This window comes from Lotus japonicus, chromosome 3 (genome assembly GCF_012489685.1).
Source record: "Lotus japonicus ecotype B-129 chromosome 3, LjGifu_v1.2".
In the NCBI taxonomy this organism is placed as follows: domain Eukaryota; kingdom Viridiplantae; phylum Streptophyta; class Magnoliopsida; order Fabales; family Fabaceae; genus Lotus; species Lotus japonicus.
In genome coordinates this window covers 76020739-76045093 of record NC_080043.1, presented here as the reverse complement: position 1 = coordinate 76045093, position 24355 = coordinate 76020739, and the positions used below count along the sequence as shown (strand labels likewise).

General features: G+C 38.9%; 1 protein-coding gene and 1 long non-coding RNA gene across 2 annotated transcripts; both read left to right on the top strand.

Moving 5' to 3' along the window:
- Positions 1-655: 655 nt before the first annotated feature.
- Positions 656-1771, top strand: LOC130745961 (uncharacterized). Its single transcript, XR_009021962.1, has 2 exons — positions 656-1230; positions 1433-1771. It is a non-coding gene; the product is annotated as an uncharacterized LOC130745961 (long non-coding RNA).
- Positions 1772-16786: 15015 nt separating this feature from the next.
- On the top strand, positions 16787-18998 carry LOC130745960 (1-aminocyclopropane-1-carboxylate oxidase). The gene is made up of 3 exons (XM_057598424.1): positions 16787-17430; positions 18067-18427; positions 18648-18998. Exons 1-3 carry the CDS (start codon positions 16907-16909, stop codon positions 18867-18869), a joined length of 1107 nt encoding a protein of 368 aa, XP_057454407.1. The 5' UTR covers positions 16787-16906; the 3' UTR covers positions 18870-18998.
- The last annotated feature ends 5357 nt before the right edge of the window (positions 18999-24355 follow it).

Below are 24355 nucleotides of genomic sequence, written 5' to 3'. Positions count from 1 at the left end.
ACTGCCTGCCTCCGTTCCAGAAAGTTTGTAGTTTAAGGTTGTGGCACAAAGAGTAAGAAAATAATTATTGATAGTATAATTTGACTAGATCGCCCTTATTTACTTTTACTAGTATGATGTACAACTATTAAATTATACTTAGATAGAAAAGAATGTAATTAATAGAGAAGAGTTATGGTTGGTTAATATGGAATGTGATAAGTGAGAGAAAATGTATTAAATGAGGGTAGAGGTGGAAAAAATTAGTAAAAAATGTATTGATTTTTTAAAACAACAAACATTTTGGGATATTAAAAAATGATGTAAAACAAGAAACTTTTTGGAACGGAGGAGTAAGAAATATCAAAAAAAAAAAAGCACATAAGAAATAGGCTTAAAGGCTTAATTGCACTTTTGGTCCCTGATGTTTGACCTTTGTGCAATTTTAATCCCCTTTGTTCTAATTGCGCAATTTTAGTCCCCTTTGTTCTAAGTTAGTGGCAATTGGGTCCCGTCGTTAGTCTTCCATCTAATTACTAACGGTGGTTTCTATTTACACCTTTTATTTTCTATCTGCACCACCTACCCTATATTAAAATAACAAATACATAATTTATAAATTTTATTTAACCTAATACATGATAATCACAAGTACAGATTAAAATAAAATCCCCAAACCTAATATTCATCAACTTCAACCTCCATATCTCACCACTATCTTCAGCCTCCGACTCCCACACCACCACATGTCCCGACACTGTGCTATTCTCTTCACCCTGTCCTCAACCTTAGCAGTCGCTACTTCCTTCTCTCTTCTTCTCAACGCAACTGCCACTTTCCACCCACCACACTCCTCTTCTCTCCTCTCAAGCCGCCACCTCCCCCTCTCTCTGCTCGTTGCTGTTACCTCCTCCTCTTTATCCTCGCGCGGCCACCACCTCCTCTCGTGCTCGCCCGCGACCGCCACCTCCTCCTCTGCTCGCGTGCAGCCACCAGATGGAACTGGCCATGACCCAAACGCCCAGTTCTGCTTCTGATCTGACGGAGTAAATGCCTACAACCTTAGCTGACCACGACGGGGAGCCGTCCAAAGGAGTTTCCCCTCAGATCTACGCCCACTGCCCCTGCGACCATCTCCCATTCCCGATCTGTTCATCGCCACCGCGCTGCTTTGCGGCTGCGCCGCCACCACCATCTCGTTCCTCTGACTTCCGAGCACCACCGCCATTCTCTTTCCCAGCACCAAGGCAGGTCTCGATTTGATTCTCAAGCATCTGTCCCTGGTTTCTTTTTTCCTCTCTTTATTATTCTCACTCTCATAAAGATCAAACTCACAAAAAGTTTGGGTTTTTGTTTGAAATGTGTTTACTTTTCTTGAATTTGATCATGTCTGTTGTAGGGTAGTTCATGAGTCAAATGATGAGTTTCTGGCCTTTGACTTCTTCTGTTGCAGGGTAGTTCATGTGTCAAATTTGACGGAAAATTACACTTAAAACAGGTGTTTGAATTCAAGGTTCCAGGTTTGGGTTTGTAGGGGTTGTTGATGATGATGGATGAAGACATGAATTGATGTAGATGATGATGTTGGGAGATGATGATGAATTGTTCAATGGGTGAGAACACCGGGTGTTTTATGGATCAAGATGTTGGGAGATGATGATGAATTGTTCAAGACGATGAATTAATCAAGATGTTGGGAGATGATGATGAATTGATAAATATGATGAATTGTTTAATGGATGAAAATTACACTTAAAACGCGTGTTTTAATTACTGAATTTTTTTTATTTAATTTGTTTTACTTTTTATTTTCATTTATTTATTTATTTGATGAGGAATCTAAATAAGAATATTCCGTTTGAAATTGAACGGAAGCTAACGCAAACCTGATTTTCACAAATTGAAACAAAGGGGACTAAAATTGCGCAATTAGAACAAAGGGGATTAAAATTACACAAAGGTCAAACATCAGGGACCAAAAGTGCAATTAAGCCTCAGAAATATCAAGTCAATTTCATGTTTCTCTAGAGGCGGCGTCTATTATGGTTCATATTTTTCTTTTTCTTTTTTTTATACATCACTTGGTGTTCGACCACTTTTCGAATGCTAACTAATTTTTTTAGATTCAAAATTTAGTCACGGTTAAATTAAACTTCTCATCCATTCTTTTAGGTTTAATTGCACTTTTGGTCCCCCATCTTTGTCCTTCTTGTAAATATTATCCCTCAACTACAAAATTAACAAAAACCATCCTCAACATTTACACTCTGTTGCAAAACTGGTCCGCCGTTACACTTCCGTCTGAATTGGTAAAAAATAATAAGATATTAAAAAACACATGAACTTCATCATCTTTATCTCTTTCTTCATCTTCTTTCTCTCAGTTATCTTTATACCTTCAAACCTAAAATTCCAGAAAAAACAAAAAAAGTCTCCAGATTCAAGAATCTCATTTACAATTTTTTTAAGCAATTTGAACCATTAAATTTCACATTTGATATTAACAATATCCCTGATCTAAGAAAGTTCTAGCCTCTAAGAGAACAAGAATTTCCCAGTTGCAATTCTAGTGTTACAGATAGAACTACAGTGGTCTTACTCCCCAGGGGACAATAATCTCATCAAAACAGAGTTCATCTAGATCATTCTCCTTGTAACCATAAATTCCATTTACAAATAAACTAAAACTCAGAAAATCAACTTCTTTTTTTCTAAATAATCTCAACATCAACTTATTACTCCCTCCGTTTCAGAAAGTTTGTAGTTTAAGGTTGTGGTACAAAGACTAAGAAAACAATTATTGATAGTATAATTTGACTAGATTGCCCTTATTTAATTTTACTAGTATGATGTGTAACTATTAAATTATAGTTAGATAGAGAAGAATGTAATTAATAAAGAAGAGTTGTGGTTGGTTAATATAAAAGGTGATAAGTGAGAGAAAATTTATTAAATGAAGGTATAGGTGGAAAAAATTAGCAAAAAGTGCATTGATTTTCTAAAACAACAAACATTTTGGGATATAGAAAGATGGTCAAAAACAACAAACTTTATGGAACGGAGGGAGTATCATATATAACACAATTTATACGAATGAGAGGAAACTTGATAAATATCATACCGATGCCAATTCATCTGGAAAAAAATTAGGAACCAAATAAGGTAAAAACTGAAATCAGCACAATTTATCTAAAAACCCAGAGCAAACCCAGTAAAATCTTCAAATGAAGCATCACAAAATACCCTCTTCAATCGGGCTAGCTTGCACATATCTGATGTGTCCAAGTACATCAACACCAATGCCACACAACCCTCAAGTATGTCCCCAAGCCGTGGCCTCAAAGCAGCAGAATCCTCATCATAAGAGCAAAAATTAGCACCATATTAGCACCCCCAAATTGAACCCCCTTTATCCCCCAAATGTAGAACTCTCAAATTTCATGCACCCAGAATGAGAATTCCAACCAAAACAAGAATGAGAAACATGAATTTGTCAATTCACACACCAAACAAATCGATACCCCAAATATTGAATGCAAATTGCAAAGTTCTTGATTTATTGCACACCCAGAATTCGAATTGGCCTCTGAACTTGTCCAAACGGTAAGCAATTGCATCTGCAATGGGTTCTTTGATGATTTAGAGAACATTCAAAACCAAATCAAAAAAACCCCAAATCCAAATCCTACCCCAGAATCCCCAAATCCAGATCTGATTGGTTCCTCTGTTTTCCCCTCAAAATTCGACCTTGCAGTTCCTCTCAGAAAGCAAAAGCACCCATATCTGAATGCATCGACACTCAACAACACTCTTCTACACTTCTCTTTTGCCTTTGTTTTGGATTCGTTGGTGGTTGGGGTGGTGGGTCAGTGTGGGTTGGCTGGGTTACGATCTAGGGGTGGGGGCAGCGGAGGTTGCGATTAAGGGGTGGAGGTTGTGGGCTGCGATTTAGGGGTGGGGATAATGGAGGTTGTGAATTTTGATTTTTGGGTGGGGGCGGTGGAGGGTGTGTGAGATGAGGATTTTGATTTTTGTTTTTTTTCTGAAATTTTGGGTTTGAATGTACTGAGAGAGGAAGAAGATAAAGAAAGAGATGAAGATGATGAAGTTCATGTGTTTTTTATTATTTTTTTATTTTTTACCCAGGAAACGTTAGTTTTCAAACAAAAGTGTAACGGCGGACCAGTTTTGCAACAAAGTGTAAACGTTGAGGATGGTTTTTGCTAATTTTGTAGTTGAAGGACGATTTTTGCAAGAAGGGCAAAGTTGGGGACCAAAAATGTAATTAAGCCTTCTTTTTAATATATTATGCAGAAATTGAAGCTTAGAACTCTTTCCACACATTTTACCTGTGTTGTCAATTGAGGTATGCATTTACACTAGTTAGTTTCAAAAGTAAATAGTAGTGCACTTCAATTTTTTATTGATAAGTAGTCAAAAGTGTGTTGCCCTTATCACGGAACATGTGAGATTCAGTTTTTCAATTCCAAGGCGTAGAAAGTTGGTGACACACAACTTATCTTCCTAAAAGAACCGGTGTCACTGGTGGCTGAAGGTGGAGGTAGATGGGGAGTGGTGGTGGTGGCTGCGCCATGAAGGTGGTGGTGGCAATGTCATGACGGGTGAAGGTGCGGTGGTGGCTTGGCAGGTGAGGCTGGAGGTGGAGGGGGAGTTGTGATGGGTGCGTAAGATAACACAACATCATAATAATTTAACGAAATACCTCGCCGCTCATTTCAGCAATGTCATCAATTTCCATTTTCAGGGTGGTAAAAATTCCACGAAACTCCTCAACACTCAACAGCTTGAGCTGCTCGGAACATGTTTATTAGGTACTATACTTTAATTGTTTGAGATTTTGTTTGTAACCGATTGATCTTTTGCTTTGGTTCAATTTAGGATTGTATTTGGGTCATTCCATTTGGTATTCTTAAGTCCACAGTCCACACATTTGGGTTAAATTCTTCGTGGTGTGTTAAATTCATGTCTACATTTGGGGTAATAGAAGCGGGTTTAACCGCCACAAAATATGAAGTTATTTTTCTCAATTATCTAGAGGTGGTTTGATTCACCCCTTAACACCTAAATTTTAAGACACAAGCATACACTAGATTCATGACATTTAAAAACCCCTGTGAAATGATAAAACAAGGAAGAAGAAAAAAATAAAAAAGCAATGCCTCTCTTTTCTTTGTATAAGTGGGGAGACTCCATAAAGGATGTAGAACCCGCCTTTACTACTCTCCCTCAATTGCTCTATGAATGAAGGTATTTTCCTTCTTTTACGCTCTATTTTTTTTTTCTATCTCTTTTCTATTAAACACAATATTAACGATTGTCTTTTTTTCCTTAAACAAGACCCACAAAATAAAGTGATAGCTAGATTATGATAAGGATTAAATTCATGGTTGCTGTGTATATATTATGACAGGGACTATTCTATACAATTGTGTTCATTTATACCCTGTTTATATAAATTTTATATAATTAACAAATTAAATAAAGTGAAGACCATTGTTGCTAATAATAACCAGTCAAGATTCAAAACTTAGACCACATAGAAGTAACCTGAGAGAAAGAAGAACAACAGCACACATTACATCATCATTGAAGTCATATTTTAAAAAAAAATTATAGGTATCATTTGTGGAGACAATTTTATTCAATCAGAGTATTGTAAAAGTAAAAAAACTTTCTAAGAATATTTCTTGTAATAGTTAAACTTTCAACCTTAAAAATTTAAATATAATAATCACTTTTAATCATAGCAAAACACTAATTAAGTTATGGAAGTCATAATTTAGGGAAAGAACAGATTAAAGAAATTCAAAATAGGGAAGACCTGGCATTGACACTAAAAAAACAACGGTGTATATATATTATACCAATTTAAATAAGTTGGGAAACTCTTTAAAACTATGTATGACTGAACCAGCCTTTGATTTGGTCATCGATAAAATTGTGTCAAATCGTACAGGGATCTTCTAATTCTTTGTGGAATTTTCAATCGGGAGTGTTCAAATATTTATGAACTCAATATTTATTTAGAAAAGAAGAACGGTCATAGTCATAAAAATACAAGCCGGAGAATCGTGGATGGTGGGAAGTGCATGGTGGTAGTGGTGGATGGTAGTTGGAACCCAATACTTAGTCATATGGATGTGTGGCAGTGATTAGAGATAAAGACGGTGAATGAGTATCAGGAGTTGCTAAGAGCTTGGGCAATGGTAGTGCTTTCATGGCGGAAGCGCTGCCTGTGGAACTTGGGTTGCAACATGCTTCCAAGTTGGGATATCAAAGTATTGTTTGCTTTTCTGATTGTTTGAATGTGGTTGGTGCGCTCCAAAGCAATGCGGATTTCAGAACCTTCTGGGCTAGAGATGTTCTCCAGCGAATCCGGGATATGGTGCCTAGATTCTTGCGAGTGCAATTCCTACATGTCAAACGTGAGAGAAATAATACAACAGATTGTTTGGCACGTCAGGTCAGTTTATCAAGTGCTTAGACTCAAATTTGGAGGCGCTCTCCTTCGTCGGTTTATGCATCCTTGTATCTAAATGCTTTTAGCTAATTTCAATTTTATTTTTCCTCTTGTAACAAAAAAAAGAGACATAAAAATATAATTGAATTCATTTATCTACAGTATGATATTATTTTATCGACGGTATGATATTATTTTGAGTAAACTACTCTTTCTTATTAGAAATGAAGTTTAAATTACACTCTTTCACTTCTTATTTTAAAACACGCCCCTCATTCTCCTGAGATAAACTTAATTATATTCATTTTCCCTTTTATTTTAAAATCTACTCTCTCATCTCTTAAGAGATATTTTATTACACTTAAATCAATTTCAATACAAATTGATTAATAAAATTACATATTTATAAAAATTATATACTAGATTGTAAAAGGTATAACTAAATTAAAAATATTCTGGTTTAACTATACATTTGAGACAATCTTATTACATTCGAGTGTGGTAAAAGTCAAAGGTATCTCCAAGAATGCGTCTTTTAAAGAATTGAACTTTTAACCTCAAGAATTCAAACAGTCACTATTAACCAGTGCAACTGACCATAATTTCCTCTTCTTTGCATGTGTTAGTCAAATTGGGTTTAGATATGTGTGGGGTGTCGCATAACCCATTTCCTTCACCATCGCTCGTTCTTTGTCGGTGGATCTGCCACTCTCTATCGACCTCTCTACAACTCTACGTCGTAGCCAAACCCTCCATCACTCAAAACCCCTCATATCTATAAGCCCATTGTCGACCACCTCTGTGCACCTTGACTAGCCTCCACCAACCCCAATCTAGGTTGTGCCCCAAAATAAAAAAGGGGAGAAAAAACAACAAATATTTTTAGGGTTGGTGTTCATTTTCTTTATTTCGTTAGGGGTATTCCATGTTTTGGTACCACGGTGGCGCTGATCTCAGTAGTTCGCGGTGGTGGAGCAGGGACTCGGTCTTGAAAAAACAAGGATGGAAGAATGTAGCTGAATATTTGTGATGGAATTTATGGTGGCTGGGAAATATGGTGGTTATAGGTGGATGGAGCTTGAAGAAGAGATTAGGGATGACATATTTTCAACTTGAACACTACAAAATATTTTCAAACTAATAGAACGTATAATTCTATTGCTTGTAAACCACTAAATTTAAAGAACCAAAAAGAATCTTATTTAAATTCCTAGATTATTCTTAATTGGGTAATTTTTTCTAAGTTTATTTCACGTGTAAACATCTATTTAATCCTTATCTATAGCCATCCTTGACTAGATTTAGTTGTAGCTTAGTGAGTTAATCCACTTATTTGATGTTAGTCGAATCACATCAGCTGATCGATCTTCAAGATTTCTTCACCGAAAATGATGCTTTCCAAACTTATTGTGCCAAGAACAAAAATGACTTTACCGTTACCCTTCATCATGTCACCTGTTATTGTTTATAAGAGATATTGAGGACTCCAGCATATGGTGCTTTTGCGACTTGCAAATACGTAAACACATGGTGATAAATCACAATGACTCAAAATTACAGTGAAGAAAAATAATATTTTTACTTTTTTAGCTTTAATTTTTCATTGTATCTGTAAACATACAGTATCACACGTTAGCAGTTGAGACTCTACTACTAATAGTGACTCACTGTTTTTTGTTAACAAAAATTACTTTGACACAGGATAATTTTTCATAGATTGAGATATCTGAAATCTGAATTACAAATAATGTGCACGTACAAATCAAACAATCACTATCTATACCAGTACACGTCGTCTCATAAGAATGGCTTTTTCGTAATTTTTTCATTATTATCTTTAAAATAAGAAGTGCTTCATTTAAAAAGGTGCTGTGGCTGCGTCTTCCGTAAAAAACAAAGATGAAAAGACATTTCTAACTACCAATAAGAAGACAAATGTTTAATTAATACATTATATATTTTAAAGGCATGTGTCAGTATAATTAAACACTAATATTCGTGAAGAGACCAATACTCGTATTAGTCGTATATGATACAATGAATGAGTACAGATATGACATTTCCGTTATCTTAGAGAAGTATATTTACTTACAAATAATTCAATCATTCATGCTGGTTGAAATATATTAAGATTAAACAGTTATGAACAATGCAATTTTATATTTTAGTAGTGAATCATGATAGTGATGTGCACAGCCACCAAGTACTGTATCTGGAAATATCAAATAGAAGGGAATTCAACTTATAACTTGTAAGAACCGTTCCATAACAAAAAAACCTTATAGGAACCGAAAGATCTTCTTTGGAGATGCTATATGAGGAAAGACCACAACGGCCTTGGTTAATCATATCCTAAGAGGCTAAGATGACATCACGAGTGGGATTTATAATCTTCATTCTAATCAAAATCTACTTATTTATATTTCATCAAAAAATTATTTTATGTTGAACACTGGTTCGAGCTTAACTCTCACTTCCACATAAATTAAGAGTTAAAATTCTCTTGCATGCATGTATTTAGTAAAATCTCAATTGGTGGATAACTATATATTTCCAGTGAGATAATCTTATGTTCCTACCTAGGAGGAAGTCTCCACTATCTCCTCAAGAAAACACTAGCGCACCTCCCAATAGTCTAAAAGTGTTTTCTCTTCATTCTAATATTTTTTTAAGAAAATAAATTATTTTCAGTCTACGACACACAAAATTAAATTAATGTGTAAATAAATTAAGTGGGGAAAGAAGACATAAACTTTTCTGCTATTGCACCTAACCTTAGTTTGTTTCAAGCCCGTTCTATTTTTTATATTTCTGTTTTTTAAAATTGAAGCCCAATAGACCAAGAAAATAGGAAGCCTAATTCTGAGTTTGGGTATAACATTTTAAAGTGGGCCATGTTCTCTTTTGTTTTTGTCAAAAGCGAGCCTTGTTTGTTCTGATCAATAAATTTTGAACAAAAACAAAAACTGATCAATAAACGACATTTTCTTTTTGGTCATTGAGTCATGAGACAATAATAGTACTCTTTATTGGTCATTATCGGTTAGCCATAAACTTTGCGTTTGTGGATGGAATCCCTCGAGAAGTGTTAAAATAGCAGTTTCAGCCCCTTGGGAGGTACCAAATAAATGACTATTGGAATCGGGGTTTTGAGCATAAAGATTCCACTGACCTGTAAAAAGTGGACCTAATCCTTGTCTCCATTTGAAATTTGTGATATGTCACTGAATGGACCTATTTTTTTTTTCTACTTCAGAAAAGTAAAAAAAAAAAGACAAAGAAAAACTACAAGGCTAACACATCATTCGCTAAAAAGGGATGAAGCGGAGGAGAGACCTCCAGACGCGTAAAGGCACTTTGCTGGTATATTCCCAATCCGACAAGACAATCTGCAACTTCATTCGTACTCCTTGGGACATGCTCAAGCTGTATACTCCAATCCCGATGAAGTAGGTCCCAAAGCTCTCGAAAATCAGAGCAAGTTCATGGAACTAAAAACGTTTATCCTTCAAAGTATCCACAATCACCAAACTGTCAATCTCACAAACTATCACACAGAGATTTAAGTCTCACAAAAGCTTGAGCCCTCTAAGCAAGGCCAAAACTTCCATCTTCAAAGGGCCCTCGCCACCAATCCCCTCCATAAAACCACCAATCCACTCACCTAACCTGCCACGGATAATGCCCCTCATTCCCATACGATGGTGAGAAGCTGGTAGCACTAACACTGATGGGTCAAAATCTGCTGCTATGGAAAGGCCCAAGAGGCTAACCACCAAACCCAAAAGACTAGATGATTTTGTTTGAATTTTGTTGTTTATTTTAAATTCCAAAAATGTTGATAATAGTACTGTTTCCAGTAGCTTCCTACCTGTAATATGATGACACCTGTTTTTGTCATCTTTCTCTAGAGTTTAGCTAATATATGCTGTACGAAGAATGAACAGGGCAATGAATATTCAGCTAATTTTATTCCAGCACTTTATCTTGCTTTCTTTTACATAGTAGTGCTAGGGTTCTTACAAAAGAGCCACCATTCTGGTGCTTTCATTGAGCTGATCTCTATGCCTCCAACTGAGAACCTATCACCTGAGGTGCTGGCTGCTATCAATGAGAAGCTCTCTTCTATAGCTTCCTCTCTACAGGCTGATATGAAATCTGCTATGGATGGGTTATTTGAGAGGGTTTCTACCTTTTCCCTTCAGAATCAACCACCTCCTCCACCACCCCCCCACCACCTCCTCCTCCTTACCCTCCATTTAATCCTTCTCCTTCCGGTTTCCAGTCACCACTTCCAGGCTCTTATACACACACTCCATCACCACAGCAACAACACCATCTCTTGGGGCTTTCTCAGCAGCCTCCCCCTACTTTTCACCCTACTCCTGGATTCATCATTCCTCCTCCAGGTACAGGCCAGCCTCCTCTCACAAACCCTCATACTTTACCCAAGAACATGAAGCTTCAGCTGCAACTTTTTGAGGGTCAAGACCCACTGGATTGGCTTTTCCATGCTGAACAATTCTTTCAGCTCCATCAAACACCTGCAGAACAAAGATTAGAATTAGTCTCATTCTACATGAAAGGAGAAGCATTAAGCTGGTTCAAGTGGATGTACCACAACTATCAATTATCAACATGGGAAGCATTTACAAGGGCACTTGCTATTAGATTTGGCCCTTCCTCATATGAGAACCACCAACAAGAGCTCTTCAAGCTCCGCCAAACATCAACAGTAGCAGAATTTCAGACCCGTTTTGAGAGGCTCTCAAATCAGGTAGTGGGTCTTTCCCCTGAAACTATGATGAATTGTTTTGTCTCTGGTTTAGCTCCTGATATCCAAAAAGAACTAGCTATTTTACGGCCATACTCAGTCTCTCATGCCATTGGGTTAGCAAAAATGATAGAAGCTAAAATTAGAGACCCCAAACCCTTTCCCCATCGTTTCCCTCGTCCTCACCAACCCAACTTATCCTCTACCCAACCACCCCCACCACCCAACCGCAATACCGCTCCTCATCCTCTTTACCCAACAAACAGCCCACCCCTCCACCTCTTCCTATCAAACGCCTCACCCATGCGCAGCAACAAGAGCGTCGTGCCCTTGGTCTATGTTTCAACTGCGACGAGAAGTACACATTTGGGCACAAATGCCAGCCAAAATTTTTTCTTCTCATGGTGGATGACCAAGAGGAGGATCAGCCCATCCCAAACCCTCCCGCAGACCTTCTTTTGGCCCATTCTACCGAGGCAACAGAGGAAACACATGAGGAATCCCTCCATTTTCACTTATCGGACCAAGCGGTTGAAGGGAAACCGTCCCTTAAGGCTCTAAAATTTCCAGGTTTTGTCATGGGCCACCCCGTGACCGTGTTGGTAGATACGGGCAGCACACACAATGTGATGCCTCCCCGATTGGCCAATTTCCTACGATTGCCTACAGTTCCTATCACCAATTTCCCGGTAATGGTAGGAAATGGAGCTCATTTAGTGTGCACCGGATTCTGTCCTAGTACCGATGTTCATATTGAAGGCCAAACGTTTCGAGTTCCATTTCACTTACTTGACATCCATGGGGCTGATGTCGTATTGGGACTCGAATGGCTGGCCACCTTGGGGAAGATAATCTCAGATTTTAGCATCCCTTATATGACTTTCCAAGTCAATGGATCACCATTCACACTAAGGGGACGCCCCTTACAGCCACCAACCCCAGCCTCATTCCACACTCTCCTGCGCATGTGTCACATGGACTCAATCGCGGAGTGTCATACCATATCCTTCTTGCCTCCACTTACGACCCCCTCTACTTTCCTATCCCTTGAGGACAGCCCCTCCCCCTCTACCGAACCACAACTACAAACCCTTCTACAACAATTTGACCAGGTTTTTTCCACACCACATGGCCTACCCCCTCCCCGCTCTCATGATCACCACATCACCCTCCTACCCAACACACCCCCCGTCAATGTTAGACCCTACCGCTACCCTCATTCCCAAAAGGAGGCCATGGCTACTATCCTCACCGATATGCTCCAAGAAGGGATTGTGGTTCCAAGCACTAGCCCTTATTCCTCACCGGTTCTTCTCATTAAAAAGAAGGATGGTTCTTGGCGCTTTTGTGTGGACTATAGGAGTCTCAATGCCATTACCGTCAAGGATAGGTTCCCTATTCCTACAATTGATGAGCTTCTAGACGAATTGGGTGGAGCCACATATTTCTCCAAGCTGGATCTACGGTCGGGGTTTCACCAAATCCGCTTGGCACTTGAGGACACACACAAAACGGTTTTCCGAACCGTTGATGGCCACTATGAGTTCCTAGTAATGCCTTTCGGCCTCACCAATGCCCCTTCTACATTTCAAGCGGCCATGAACGATCTTCTTCGCCCATTCTTACGAAGGTTTGTCCTAGTCTTTTTTGACGACATCCTAATTTACAGCCCCACTTACTCTTCTCACTTAGAACACTTGCATACTATTTTATCTGTGTTGTTGACTAACAAATTTTATGCCAAGTTATCTAAGTGTATTTTTGGGGTCAAATCAGTTCAGTATTTGGGGCATATTATAAGTGCAGCAGGTGTAGGCCCTGATCCTTCCAAAGTTCAGGCCATACTCGATTGGCAGCCTCCACATAACCTCCCTACACTTCGTGGGTTCTTAGGATTGACAGGTTTCTATCGGCGTTTTATTCAACATTACGCCTTTCACGCTGCTCCTCTAACAGATCTTCTCAAACAAGATAATTCAGAAAAACATGAGAAATTTACCTGGAGTCCAGCTGCTGCCTCTGCTTTCCTCAAGCTCAAGGAGCTGATCACCTCTGCCCCCGTGTTAGCAATGCCCGACTTCCAGCAGCCCTTTGTCATTGAAACGGATGCCTCGGGGATAGCAGTGGGTGCTGTCTTGTCTCAACAAGGCCACCCCATAGCATTTTTCAGTCGTAAATTGTCCCTACACATGCAAAACCAATCCACCTATGTTAGGGAAATGTTCGCTGTAACTGAGGCAGTGAAAAAGTGGAGACAATATTTGATTGGTCACAAGTTCAAGATCTTCACAGATCAACAGAGTTTGAAACACTTAATGACTCAAACATTTCAAACTCCTGAACAATTGAAATGGGCCACCAAGTTATTAGGATTTGATTATGAAATTCATTACAAACCTGGAACTGAGAATCGAGTAGCTGATGCTCTATCTCGCTGCCACACTTCAGAGAAATCCCTACTGGCTTCATTCTCTTCTCAGGTCCCTTCCATCATAGATCACCTCAAGGAATTTTATGCTTCAGCCGCGGGTTCAGAATTCATCAAGGGCTCACTCATACAACCAAATTTTACCCTTCAGCAAGGTCTGCTCTTTTACAAAGGGAGTATCTTCGTGCCAGAGCCCCTCAATCTGCGCCAATCCATCCTTACCGAGTACCATTCTACTCCCACAGCAGGTCATTCGGGTCTCAAGCCAACCTTAGCTCGTATTGCAGCAGCGTTTAATTGGCCTGGTTTACAAACAGACACCAAACTCTTTATCAGAAATTGTTTGCCCTGTCAACACAACAAGTATCAGCCAACAAAGAAAGGGGGTTTGCTACAGCCATTACCTCTCCCGGATCAAGTGTGGGAAGACCTATCTATGGACTTCATAACGGGTTTGCCTCAGTCTCATGGCCACTCAGTGATATGGGTTATAGTTGACAGGCTCAGTAAATCAGCACACTTTGTGGGATTACCATCTCACTTCACTGCAGCCTCCTTAGCCACACGTTTCTCAGTCGAGGTCTGTCGTCTCCATGGTATACCGCGCTCCATTGTATCGGATCGTGATAAATTGTTTCTTAGCCACTTCTGGCGTGACCTATTCAGAGTCATGGGCACCAAACTCCGGTTCAGTTCAGCTTACCACCCTGAAACAGACGGACAAACCGAAGTGGTCAACAGAGGCCTTGAAACATACCTCCGTTGTTTTGCAGGAGAACAACCAAAAACATGGTTCAGGTACTTACACTTGGCTGAATTGTGGTACAATTCTAGCTATCATTCTTCTGCTGGCATGTCACCATTTAGAGCACTTTATGGTCGACACCCTCCTTCTATCTTGGATTATGTTGCTGGTAGTTCCTCTATCACCACCCTCGATGAAGCCCTGCAAAAACGAACTGTCATCCTTCAAACACTAAAAGCCAACTTAACACGTGCACAACAAAGAATGAAGCTTCAGAAGGATAAAAACAGAAGAGAAATTACCTTTGAGGTAGACAACTGGGTTCTACTTCGTCTTCAACCATACCGCCAACAGAGTTTAGCTCGCAGAACCAACAACAAGCTCTCCAAGCGTTATTACGGCCCATTCAAAGTGCTCCGCCGCATTGGGAAGGTGGCTTACGAATTGGAGCTTCCACCGTCAGCTAGGCTTCACCCTGTATTCCATGTCTCTCTGCTGAAGCCCTTTCATGGTGATCCCAGTTCAACCTTTGCTCCGCTGCCTCCTTTGGCAAACGACCTGTTCGCGGAGGTCCCAGCAGCTGTGGTCGCGCCCCCTTCTGCTCCGCCGTCGCCCACTATTCCGTCTACCAACACCACCGTGAGCCCTCCCACTATTGATATGGTTGAAATCCACCATGGGGAACTCTCATCAGGCTCGGGTTCTATGTGGAACAAAGACACCCAGAATGAAGATGAAGGAGAATTTACTATGAATGAAGAGCTTCCGAAGCGTGTAACAACTTCTCATTCACAAGTACCACCGTCCATTCAACCATTGTCTATCTCTTCACCTAGAGATTCGGGTCCCACGCACACTTCCCATGTGGTTTCCAGGTCCAGCTGTCCAGTCCCATCATTTGCACAGCCAGCAGCGCATACCTCCCCAAACCTGGCTTCTCCAATCCAATCTCACGTGGAGCATGGGTCAAAATCCGGGTCAAGCCCATCTTCTCCTAGCCTTGCGGTCAAGGCTCCTCTTAAGGGGAAGGGAATTGGTAGCACTAACACTGATGGGTCAAAATCTGCTGCTATGGAAAGGCCCAAGAGGCTAACCACCAAACCCAAAAGACTAGATGATTTTGTTTGAATTTTGCTGTTTATTTTAAATTCCAAAAATGTTGATAATAGTACTGTTTCCAGTAGCTTCCTACCTGTAATATGATGACACCTGTTTTTGTCATCTTTCTCTAGAGTTTAGCTAATATATGCTGTACGAAGAATGAACAGGGCAATGAATATTCAGCTAATTTTATTCCAGCACTTTATCTTGCTTTCTTTTACATAGTAGTGCTAGGGTTCTTACAAAAGAGCCACCAGAAGCTTGATACGCACCATTGGTGTTGAGCTTGCAAGCACCCAACGCCAGAACACACCATCCTCAACTGCATCGATATCAGCTAAACTTCACCGAGATATGAATATGGGCTAAATTATGGTTGTTCATCACCGATGTTGAGCTAAATTCCGTTGAATCGCTGAGCAAACATATATCTATTGTGAAACAAGCAAAGCACATAACTCCACGTCTCCACCCATCTATATCTCATAGTTAAGTTGCTACGTCTTCATCGAAATCCAATATAGTCTGAAACTAGAACAACATGTTGAAACTCAAGACTTCAAGAGTCTTCATGGCCCAAATGTTTGGATGATTTTAATTGAGAACTTATTGATCTAGTCATCTAGATGCATGGAGAAATGAACAGAACTAAATTGATGATTGAGTTGAATGTGTGTTAACCGGTATCCAAACCCATACATGTAAGAGTAAAGATTAAACTTTGAGAAAGACTATGGCCCTCAATTATCTTTATAATTTCAGCAAAGGGTGCAATCCGTGGCTTGTTAATCTTAAATAATTTGAGAAATAAATAGTTAAGATTCGTTCACACTTTATTTTCCATCCATATCACTTTCTCTTATTTTTTAATTTTTTTATCTCGTTATCAATCATATTTTTTTTTCTCTCATTTATCTATATCTCTTATCTATCTATCTCTCTCAAATTAAGTTTTATAAGTGTGAAAACATTATTATGCAGAAAGAAATTTATAATCACTCTCTAATAGACCATAGAAAACTACTAATTTTCAAATAAAAAGAGGTATGATCTTCCTAAGGGCCACAAAGTTTAGTTTTCTAAGAAAAATTGAGGTGTAAAAGTAATAAAAGTAAATTAAATCAAAAGATAGCCCCCACAAAATGAATAATCATATTAGTAACAGCAACTGAAATGATGAGAAACACAAACTGTTAGCAGGGCCAGTACCTGTAAAGGAAGAAAAACTGATGAGCAAAAAGCAAAATGGAAAAAAAGGAAAAGCAAAAACGACGTCGTAATGATTCCCGGAACCCTTGTCGGCGGTGCAAGGAACACGCTATCATCGCTGCTTTTTCTCTCTTTCTCCCTTTCAAATAATCACACAGATTCACTCTTTCTCTTCAATCTTCACACTCAATGCCGGAAATCCCCGTCGATTTCCGCGCTCCGCCGCCGTCTCCGGTGGCCTCCGGCCGCAGATCTTCCTTCACGAACGAAGACATTCTGACGGAGTTTCTAGAAACCTCGCCTCGCGTCCCCGATCTGGTTCTCCCGGACAACATCTTCCCCAAACAGAGGCACCTCGAATCCCCTCCCGTCGTCGATTTCGTCTCCCTCTGCTTCCACCACGACGACGCACTCCGCGATGTTGTTTCACGCTCCATGGCCACGATCGGGTGCTTCCAGATCATCAACCACGGCATTCCGCCGCAGCTCATCACCTCCGTTGCCCAATCCGCCGCCGGGATATTTTGCGTGCCGCTGGGCAATCGAGCGGCGGTGACGAGGTCGCCGGAGAAGCCGTGGGGGTTCGAGGAGTATCATTCAGAGGAAGAAGAAGAGGAGGCAAATGAGTTCAGTGAAGAATTCGTGTGGTGTGAAGATCATGAGTTCAAGTTGAAAATGGAGGGAATTTTGCCACGTGGATATCAGAATTTCAGGTAACAATTAAATTTTTTTTCTACTTCAGAAAGATAAATGTCAGATAAAACTAGTTTTTTCTAACATAACACTATCTAGTATCTAGTTTTTTTTTTTTTTGAAAATAGAAAATTTATTGAATAATCTAGTTATCTAGTTACAATAATGAATTCTCAATTTCATAGAAGAAAGAAATGCATTGTGCGGTTACTCACTATGTCAAATGTTTTCAGAGGCTAATTTAACCAACGTTTTATCTTAACATAAAGATTATCTTGATTGATATTTGAGACAATCAGTAATCACTTTCTTCTTCATGAGGCTATTGCACGACACTTACACCGAGAACAACATTGAGTCAATGAGTATTCGCTTTATAATATTATATTTTGTTGGTTAATAGTTAAATTAGTCTCTAAATTTATAAGCGAATTTGATTTTCGTTTATCTAAAGAAAAATGACTTTTAATAACGGTCATTTTTATAATTTATGGCAGTTTTTGGCCGCCACTAAACATCATTTTTCCTCAGATGGATTAAAATTAAACTCGCTTACAAATTAAATCAATGACTAATTTGACCATTAACCATTATTTTTATAAGTTAATTATTGAATTATAATAAATATTTTTTATAATTTGATGAACAATTTGTAGCGAGAAGATGGAAAGTCTAAAGACACGGGTGGAGACGGTGGCTGAGAAAATTTTAGCAGTGATGTTGAAAAACGTTGCTAGGAAATTTGAAGGTGATGTTAATGTGGTTCGTTGTGGGCATGAAGTTGGGAGTGTTTGTTGCATTTCCAAGCATTGCAGAGATGATAGGAGTGGGAGATGGGGTAGCTCATTGAAATATGATGTGATTAGAATGCTGATTAGGGGAGCAGATTACTATCATTCACTGTGTGTGCATGTCTGTGATGGGTGTTCAGAGTTTCACGTTTACTCCAAGAAAAGTTGGCTCTCTTTTTACCCTGAGCAAGGTGCTCTTATAATCACTGGTGGAGATCAAACCCAGGTTAAGTTACATTTTCCCCTCCCTTTCTCTAATTTATTGCACTCATATTAGCTATATTTGGATTCTCATTGACATCAGTTTATAGACATAAGCAAACTCTTAGAATAAAAAGTTAATGAGATTTTTTTTATGAATTGAAATGAAAATGTTTTCACGTTAATTCAATTGGTATTCAACACATGCGTTATCTATTAACAAAGTTGATATGGCTTGGGTACAGATATTAAGTGGGGGATACTACAAGCATGTGATTGGAAGACCAATATTTCAATGTGAGAAGGAAGACAACATTTCAATGACTTTCCTCTATTCTCCTCCGAACAGTGAGAACAATTTTGAAACCTATGAGGAAAGAACTATTACTCTTGGCCAGCAAGTCATCATGGCTATAGTTCTGACCCTTATGTACCATGTCTTGATTTATGGCTACCAAAACATTTGACATTGTCAAACTTGTGAACTTGATTACTAAATGCAAAATACACATTAAAGCACTTGAGTTCAGAAACACTTGCTACTCAAAGGTTGACCATTTCCAAGGATTAATAGGGTGAACACTTGATTCTATCCTCTCTTTTGATTTAGTTTTAATTTTATTCTTAATTTTTATTTTAATTTTCCTTCTTCACTTCCACATATTTAATTAGTATTTGCATTTTTACTACATCAATATCTTTCATTTCTTTTCTCCAGATTATTGAAGAAAAAAAACAATAAACTTTAAAATACTAAAAAAAATTGAAAAGTTTGAGGGGAGCAATTGGTCTATAATATCGTATATCAGCTTTGTCAAAAAATAATAACTCCTTTCATCCTAACTCACTAAAAATCAACATCTTTTGGAATGTCAATTATCTCATCTCATAAATTGTAGGCCCCCTGATTTTTTGGATGCCAGTCAGTAGATGATTATAGTACATGCTTTCATATATATTTCGACTGGCTACTAGACCCAAAAGGCTCAAAGACATCGTAGTGGATTGCTGCCCGAACCAACAACAACGAGATAACCAAGATCGTCACGCTTCAGGTGATGGTGATTTTATCTAATTTGGGGTTAGGGTTCAGAGCTCCCTTTTACATTACGCATATCTGCGAAATTGATAGTCCAAACACGAAGATTGGGTTATGGGTTTGTGCTTTTTGAATCCCAATTCATCTAGGTCATTTGGGTGCTATGACGAGGGCAAGGAGTGCTCTGCACATTGAAAAGCGTATGGGCATGATTATGATTGCTCTAATGAGATAACCCTTCCTAGTATTACAACTCAGATTAGATCGCACAGTTTGAGGCAGATTTGAGTGGGAGTTATGTCCTGGTGTTATTTTCTTTAGCTTCTCTTTCGGTGTAACACCCCGATTACGGTGGTGCCACTTTAGTGACTTTAAATCAATAGTGCGGAAAATGCGTAAATATTTTTTTTTCGTTTTCTTTTCAAACAGAAGACTTAACATAATGAAGACTCAACCCAAAGATAATAAACATAAAGTAATTGGAGATAGTGCCCGCAGGCGAATAAGTACATCCCATGGTTAGAGCCATGAGTTTTGTGAATACAGTTTTCAAGAAGATAAGTCAGCCCCAAACGGCCTTCGAAAGACTTCCTATGCCCGACGAACTCCCTGTAATCCTCCTGGAAGAGAACCACACAAAAGCTAATAGTCGGGGACCTACCCTGCTCCAAAATGAGAAATGACAATCAGAGCTGTGAAAACAATCCCCCATATAATACACTCCTAACATCGACCCTCATCCGATCATGCATGAAGTCCGGGTCCACGTCGAAGGCTCAGTAGTAGTCATTGCGCTCAGGATCCTCCCCGAACGACGAACCATCTTGAATTAGCTGTTGGACGTCTGGCAGCAGGCCGACCGCGCAAACACAACCATACACACAAAGCCAAGGCGCTAGGGTCAACTCACAGAATATAATAGATGATACAAGCAACATGTGATGAATAAAGGGGTATATATATATATAGGTTGTATATATACATATAAGTTCTGTATCGTCTACCCTAAGGTATATACATAACATGTTATCAGATTTCTAATAACAATTCAATATTCAATATCTCAACAATTCAATAAGTTATATCTCGAAAACTCGATAAGCAATATATCAACGAATATAGTTAAGTGCTTGGTGTGCCAATGCAATGTCATGCTCAAAATATGATCCGGATAAAATGTTACCATCTCGATGGATGGGACAAGCCAAGCATCTAGCTCCGCTAAAGCATCTCGCTTTTATGAAGCATCTCGCTCCTGTGAAGCAGCACGCTCCTGTGAAGCATCTCGCTCCAATGAAGCATCTCGCTCCGATGAAGTCCGATCTGAGATCGTCCTTCGGAAAGCAGTACACTTTCCAAGAAATGTATGCATGAATGCAATATGGTTAGCCAAACAACGAATCGTCCTCACCAAGGCACGGGTGTCTAGCTAGAGTACATTGTCTCTACAATACCCTAAGGTAAACAAAGAAGTGCTAGTCACACTTGGTAACTTTCCTAGTCACTTTGGCTCACCATCTCGATGGCCAACTAAACTGCTCCACGAGCAAAAGAATGTAGCTCGCACTCGGTGACCTTTCAGCTTACCATGGCTCACCATCTCGATAGCCAAACAAACTGCTCAACGAGCAAAAGAGTATCAACATACTCAGAACTGACTAGTTCCCCGGCTTATCCCTTGGATTGGCCGACCAATAAAACTTGCTCATCGAGCAAAGTGCCAACGCACAATGGTTTCCCCAGAAACCTGGATCCGACGACACTTCTCATTTTGAAAACTTAATGTTCAAGCCCTAAACTTTCGTCTGAGTCTTTTATCATTATATTAAGGGTTTTGAGGTTGTTTAATACATTATGGAGGTTCATTATGAAATTGTTTAAGTTTCGTCTCTAATCCTATTAGTTTCAAAGATCCCATAATTCCAATGATTCCCTGGAGAAGGTCTCAAAACAAAAGGTCCATCATCACCCAAGTAATGGCCCGAGAAGTTCCCAGGTAAGCTGGCCGGGCACAATGCCTCATTAAAAGCCCTTCTTGCCTTAGACAGAACAACCCAAGTTCTTACGTGAATTCAAATGGGGTTTTTCCAATATCATTTTCAAACTCAATTTCCTTTGAGAAGGTCTCGATCCATAAAACAATAATAGGGTACGAACCTCAGTCCGTCCCATCAAACTTTATCCAAAAACTCGTCAGGAGTCTGGCATAACTACCCGTTATCCACTATCTTGACGTTCCTCACTCATTCGCACAATTGCACGGTATATTCAATAGAGTCAGCATTTCAAGTGCGTAATAGAAAGACACAATATAATCAATATAATCCAAATATCATGTGAACAAATAATCACATAGCCTATAGTTAACCATTAACAATTAAGCATGCGAGTCAATTATCAACATATCAATGCGATAAATCCTAATCTCCCATGTCGGCCGAAGCCCTGAAAACGGAGACACACGTCTCAATCAGTTCACTCGGCCGAATCCTCTAGAAAACATTTTTCAGAACAGTTCATGCAATATTTGTGCAGAATTTAACAGATAAGTCGAACACGTCGACTCTAGGTCATTAGCTAATAACGATGAGTTGCCACTCACTATCACAATATATTCAAGTCGAATTTATCGACGCTTACACACAAAAATAGCTAGTAAGTAAGTTTTCCTAACCTCGAACTCGTCCAGTGTGTTCAAGCAAGGCTCCTTCACAATCCTCTTTTTCTGCTCCAAGTGTTCCTCCAAACGAATCTCGACACCTTCAAGTAGCAACTGTTGAATCAACGATCAAGCAAGAAATAGCAAAAATCTCTTCTCCTCCTCCTCTTGGTGAAGCTCGCGGGTTTGGGAAAGAAAATGGTGAAATTTTTGTTTTTTTTTTCAAGCTACAACAACATATATATAGTGAATGAAATGGAAGATATTTTGTAAAAATTAGATAAGGATGACTTGGTGGAGGGATAAGGATGGATAGATATTTTGAGAAGATCAGATAAGGATGGATAGATATTTTGAGAAGATATTTTGTAAAGATATTTTTGAGAAGATATTTTGTAAACCGGTACAGATTTGTTTAGATATCAGAGGATTTAGCTCATAGAGTTAAGATAAAAATATGAGAGTGATTTCCGATTTTTCCTACTGACTCCAACGTATTCTAGACACGATATTCTCCCCACTGAATCTTCAAATTCTTCAAAGAGATATCAGTATGATTTTTGGTTTTCGAGGCTAGTTTTTAATGTTTACCGGCTTAAAATGCACTTTATGGTTTTGACCTCGGATGCATAAACTTCCTTCTGAAGAAAGATTTGGAACGTCGATTAGAGTGGGCGTACGCGGATGAAATCTTTATTTGAAGCTCCGAACAGGGAAAGTCTTCATCATAGGTTAATTTAATCGCTCTAAAAAAACCAGGGATTCAGTTTCGGCAAACCTCCCGGTATCGAAAATGAGTGTTTGTAAATTCCAGGGTTTCGTATTAAATCCTAATTGTGAACAGGAAAATAATTAATTTATTCTAAGCTTTAAAAATCCGAGTCTCACATTCGGTATTTGTTGTGGTGTTTTGTGGGCACCGTTGGATGATTTTCTTTTGGTTACCTTGAGGGTGCTTGCTTTTGCATGTTCTGGCCTCCTTTAGCTTTTTGTGCATTCTTGCCTATTTCATTAATGTACGATTTTGCTTTCCTAAAAATTGAAACAATTGTGTCCAAAAGCTACTTTATCCAAATACAGGGTTAGAATTTATTGTGGATCTAAATTTAGAAAAGCAATTAAAAAGTGCCTTGGATGGAAGGATGGATACAATTTCAGTTTTATGGAAATGGAACTAAACCACTATAAGATTCTCTCGTTTTACTGTGAGCATGAAGCCATTTGCTTGAAGCCTACAAAGTAACATCACCCACATAAAGCAAAAAATAATACACGCTTTCATATATGCACCCACATACATATTCAGTAAAAATACCAAGACTGATGTTAACCATACACCTAAAACATGATTAATATATAAGATGGATCATAGATCTTATACCAAGTACAGTACAAAACTTTAGTAGCACACAAAGAGTGTTCCTAAGCCCATCACATTTTAAACTAAACCACCTTACCCAAAGCCAAAATTTAATATCTGGCATGACACCACAACATAACAACATATATAGCAGAGGATATAACAACAAATGCCATAGCTGTTCAAAAAACCTCCTCTGCAATTTGTGAATCAACCATCAAAAGAGCATTCAATTCATCAAAGCCTTGTTGCCCCACGCACAACACACAAACTTCATCTCCCATTCTCTGTCATTCAATATTCTCAAAGCGTCCGATTCCAAATCATCCAGTAAAAACTAAAAACACATCAGCAATCTCAGGGTTTATAGACTCAATATGTAAAAATAGAGATGAAAGTTGAAGGTGCGAAAAACACTAGAAAAGGGGGGTTTGAATAGAGTTTTCGAATAAAAGATATACTTTTGAACTTTTTCCAAACTCAAAGATAAGAACTAGGTGCTGAAGAATATGAAGTAAAGCACGCAAGTATTTTATCCTGGTTCACTTGAGATAAAAGCTCAAGTTAATCCATTCCACCCGTGAAGGTGATTTCTTCCTTCTTCTGATGAAGGCAATCCACTAAAATCAATGAGTGTTACAACTGCACTTTGCAACCTGCTAAGTGACTAACATTACACTGATTTTCTCACTAGTATACTCTCACGAAGCTGATCTAACGATCCTCTCAAGACTAGCTAAACACTGAATCAAACTGATTCAGTCTTCTCAAGATCCGACCAACCTTGGTCTCTCAAGGAACTTACAAAGTGTTTGTAAGAGCTTTCGGGTTTATAAGAATTGCTTCTAAAAAGTTAATGGTAAACTCAGATGTTTAAGAACAGTGAAGAAATATT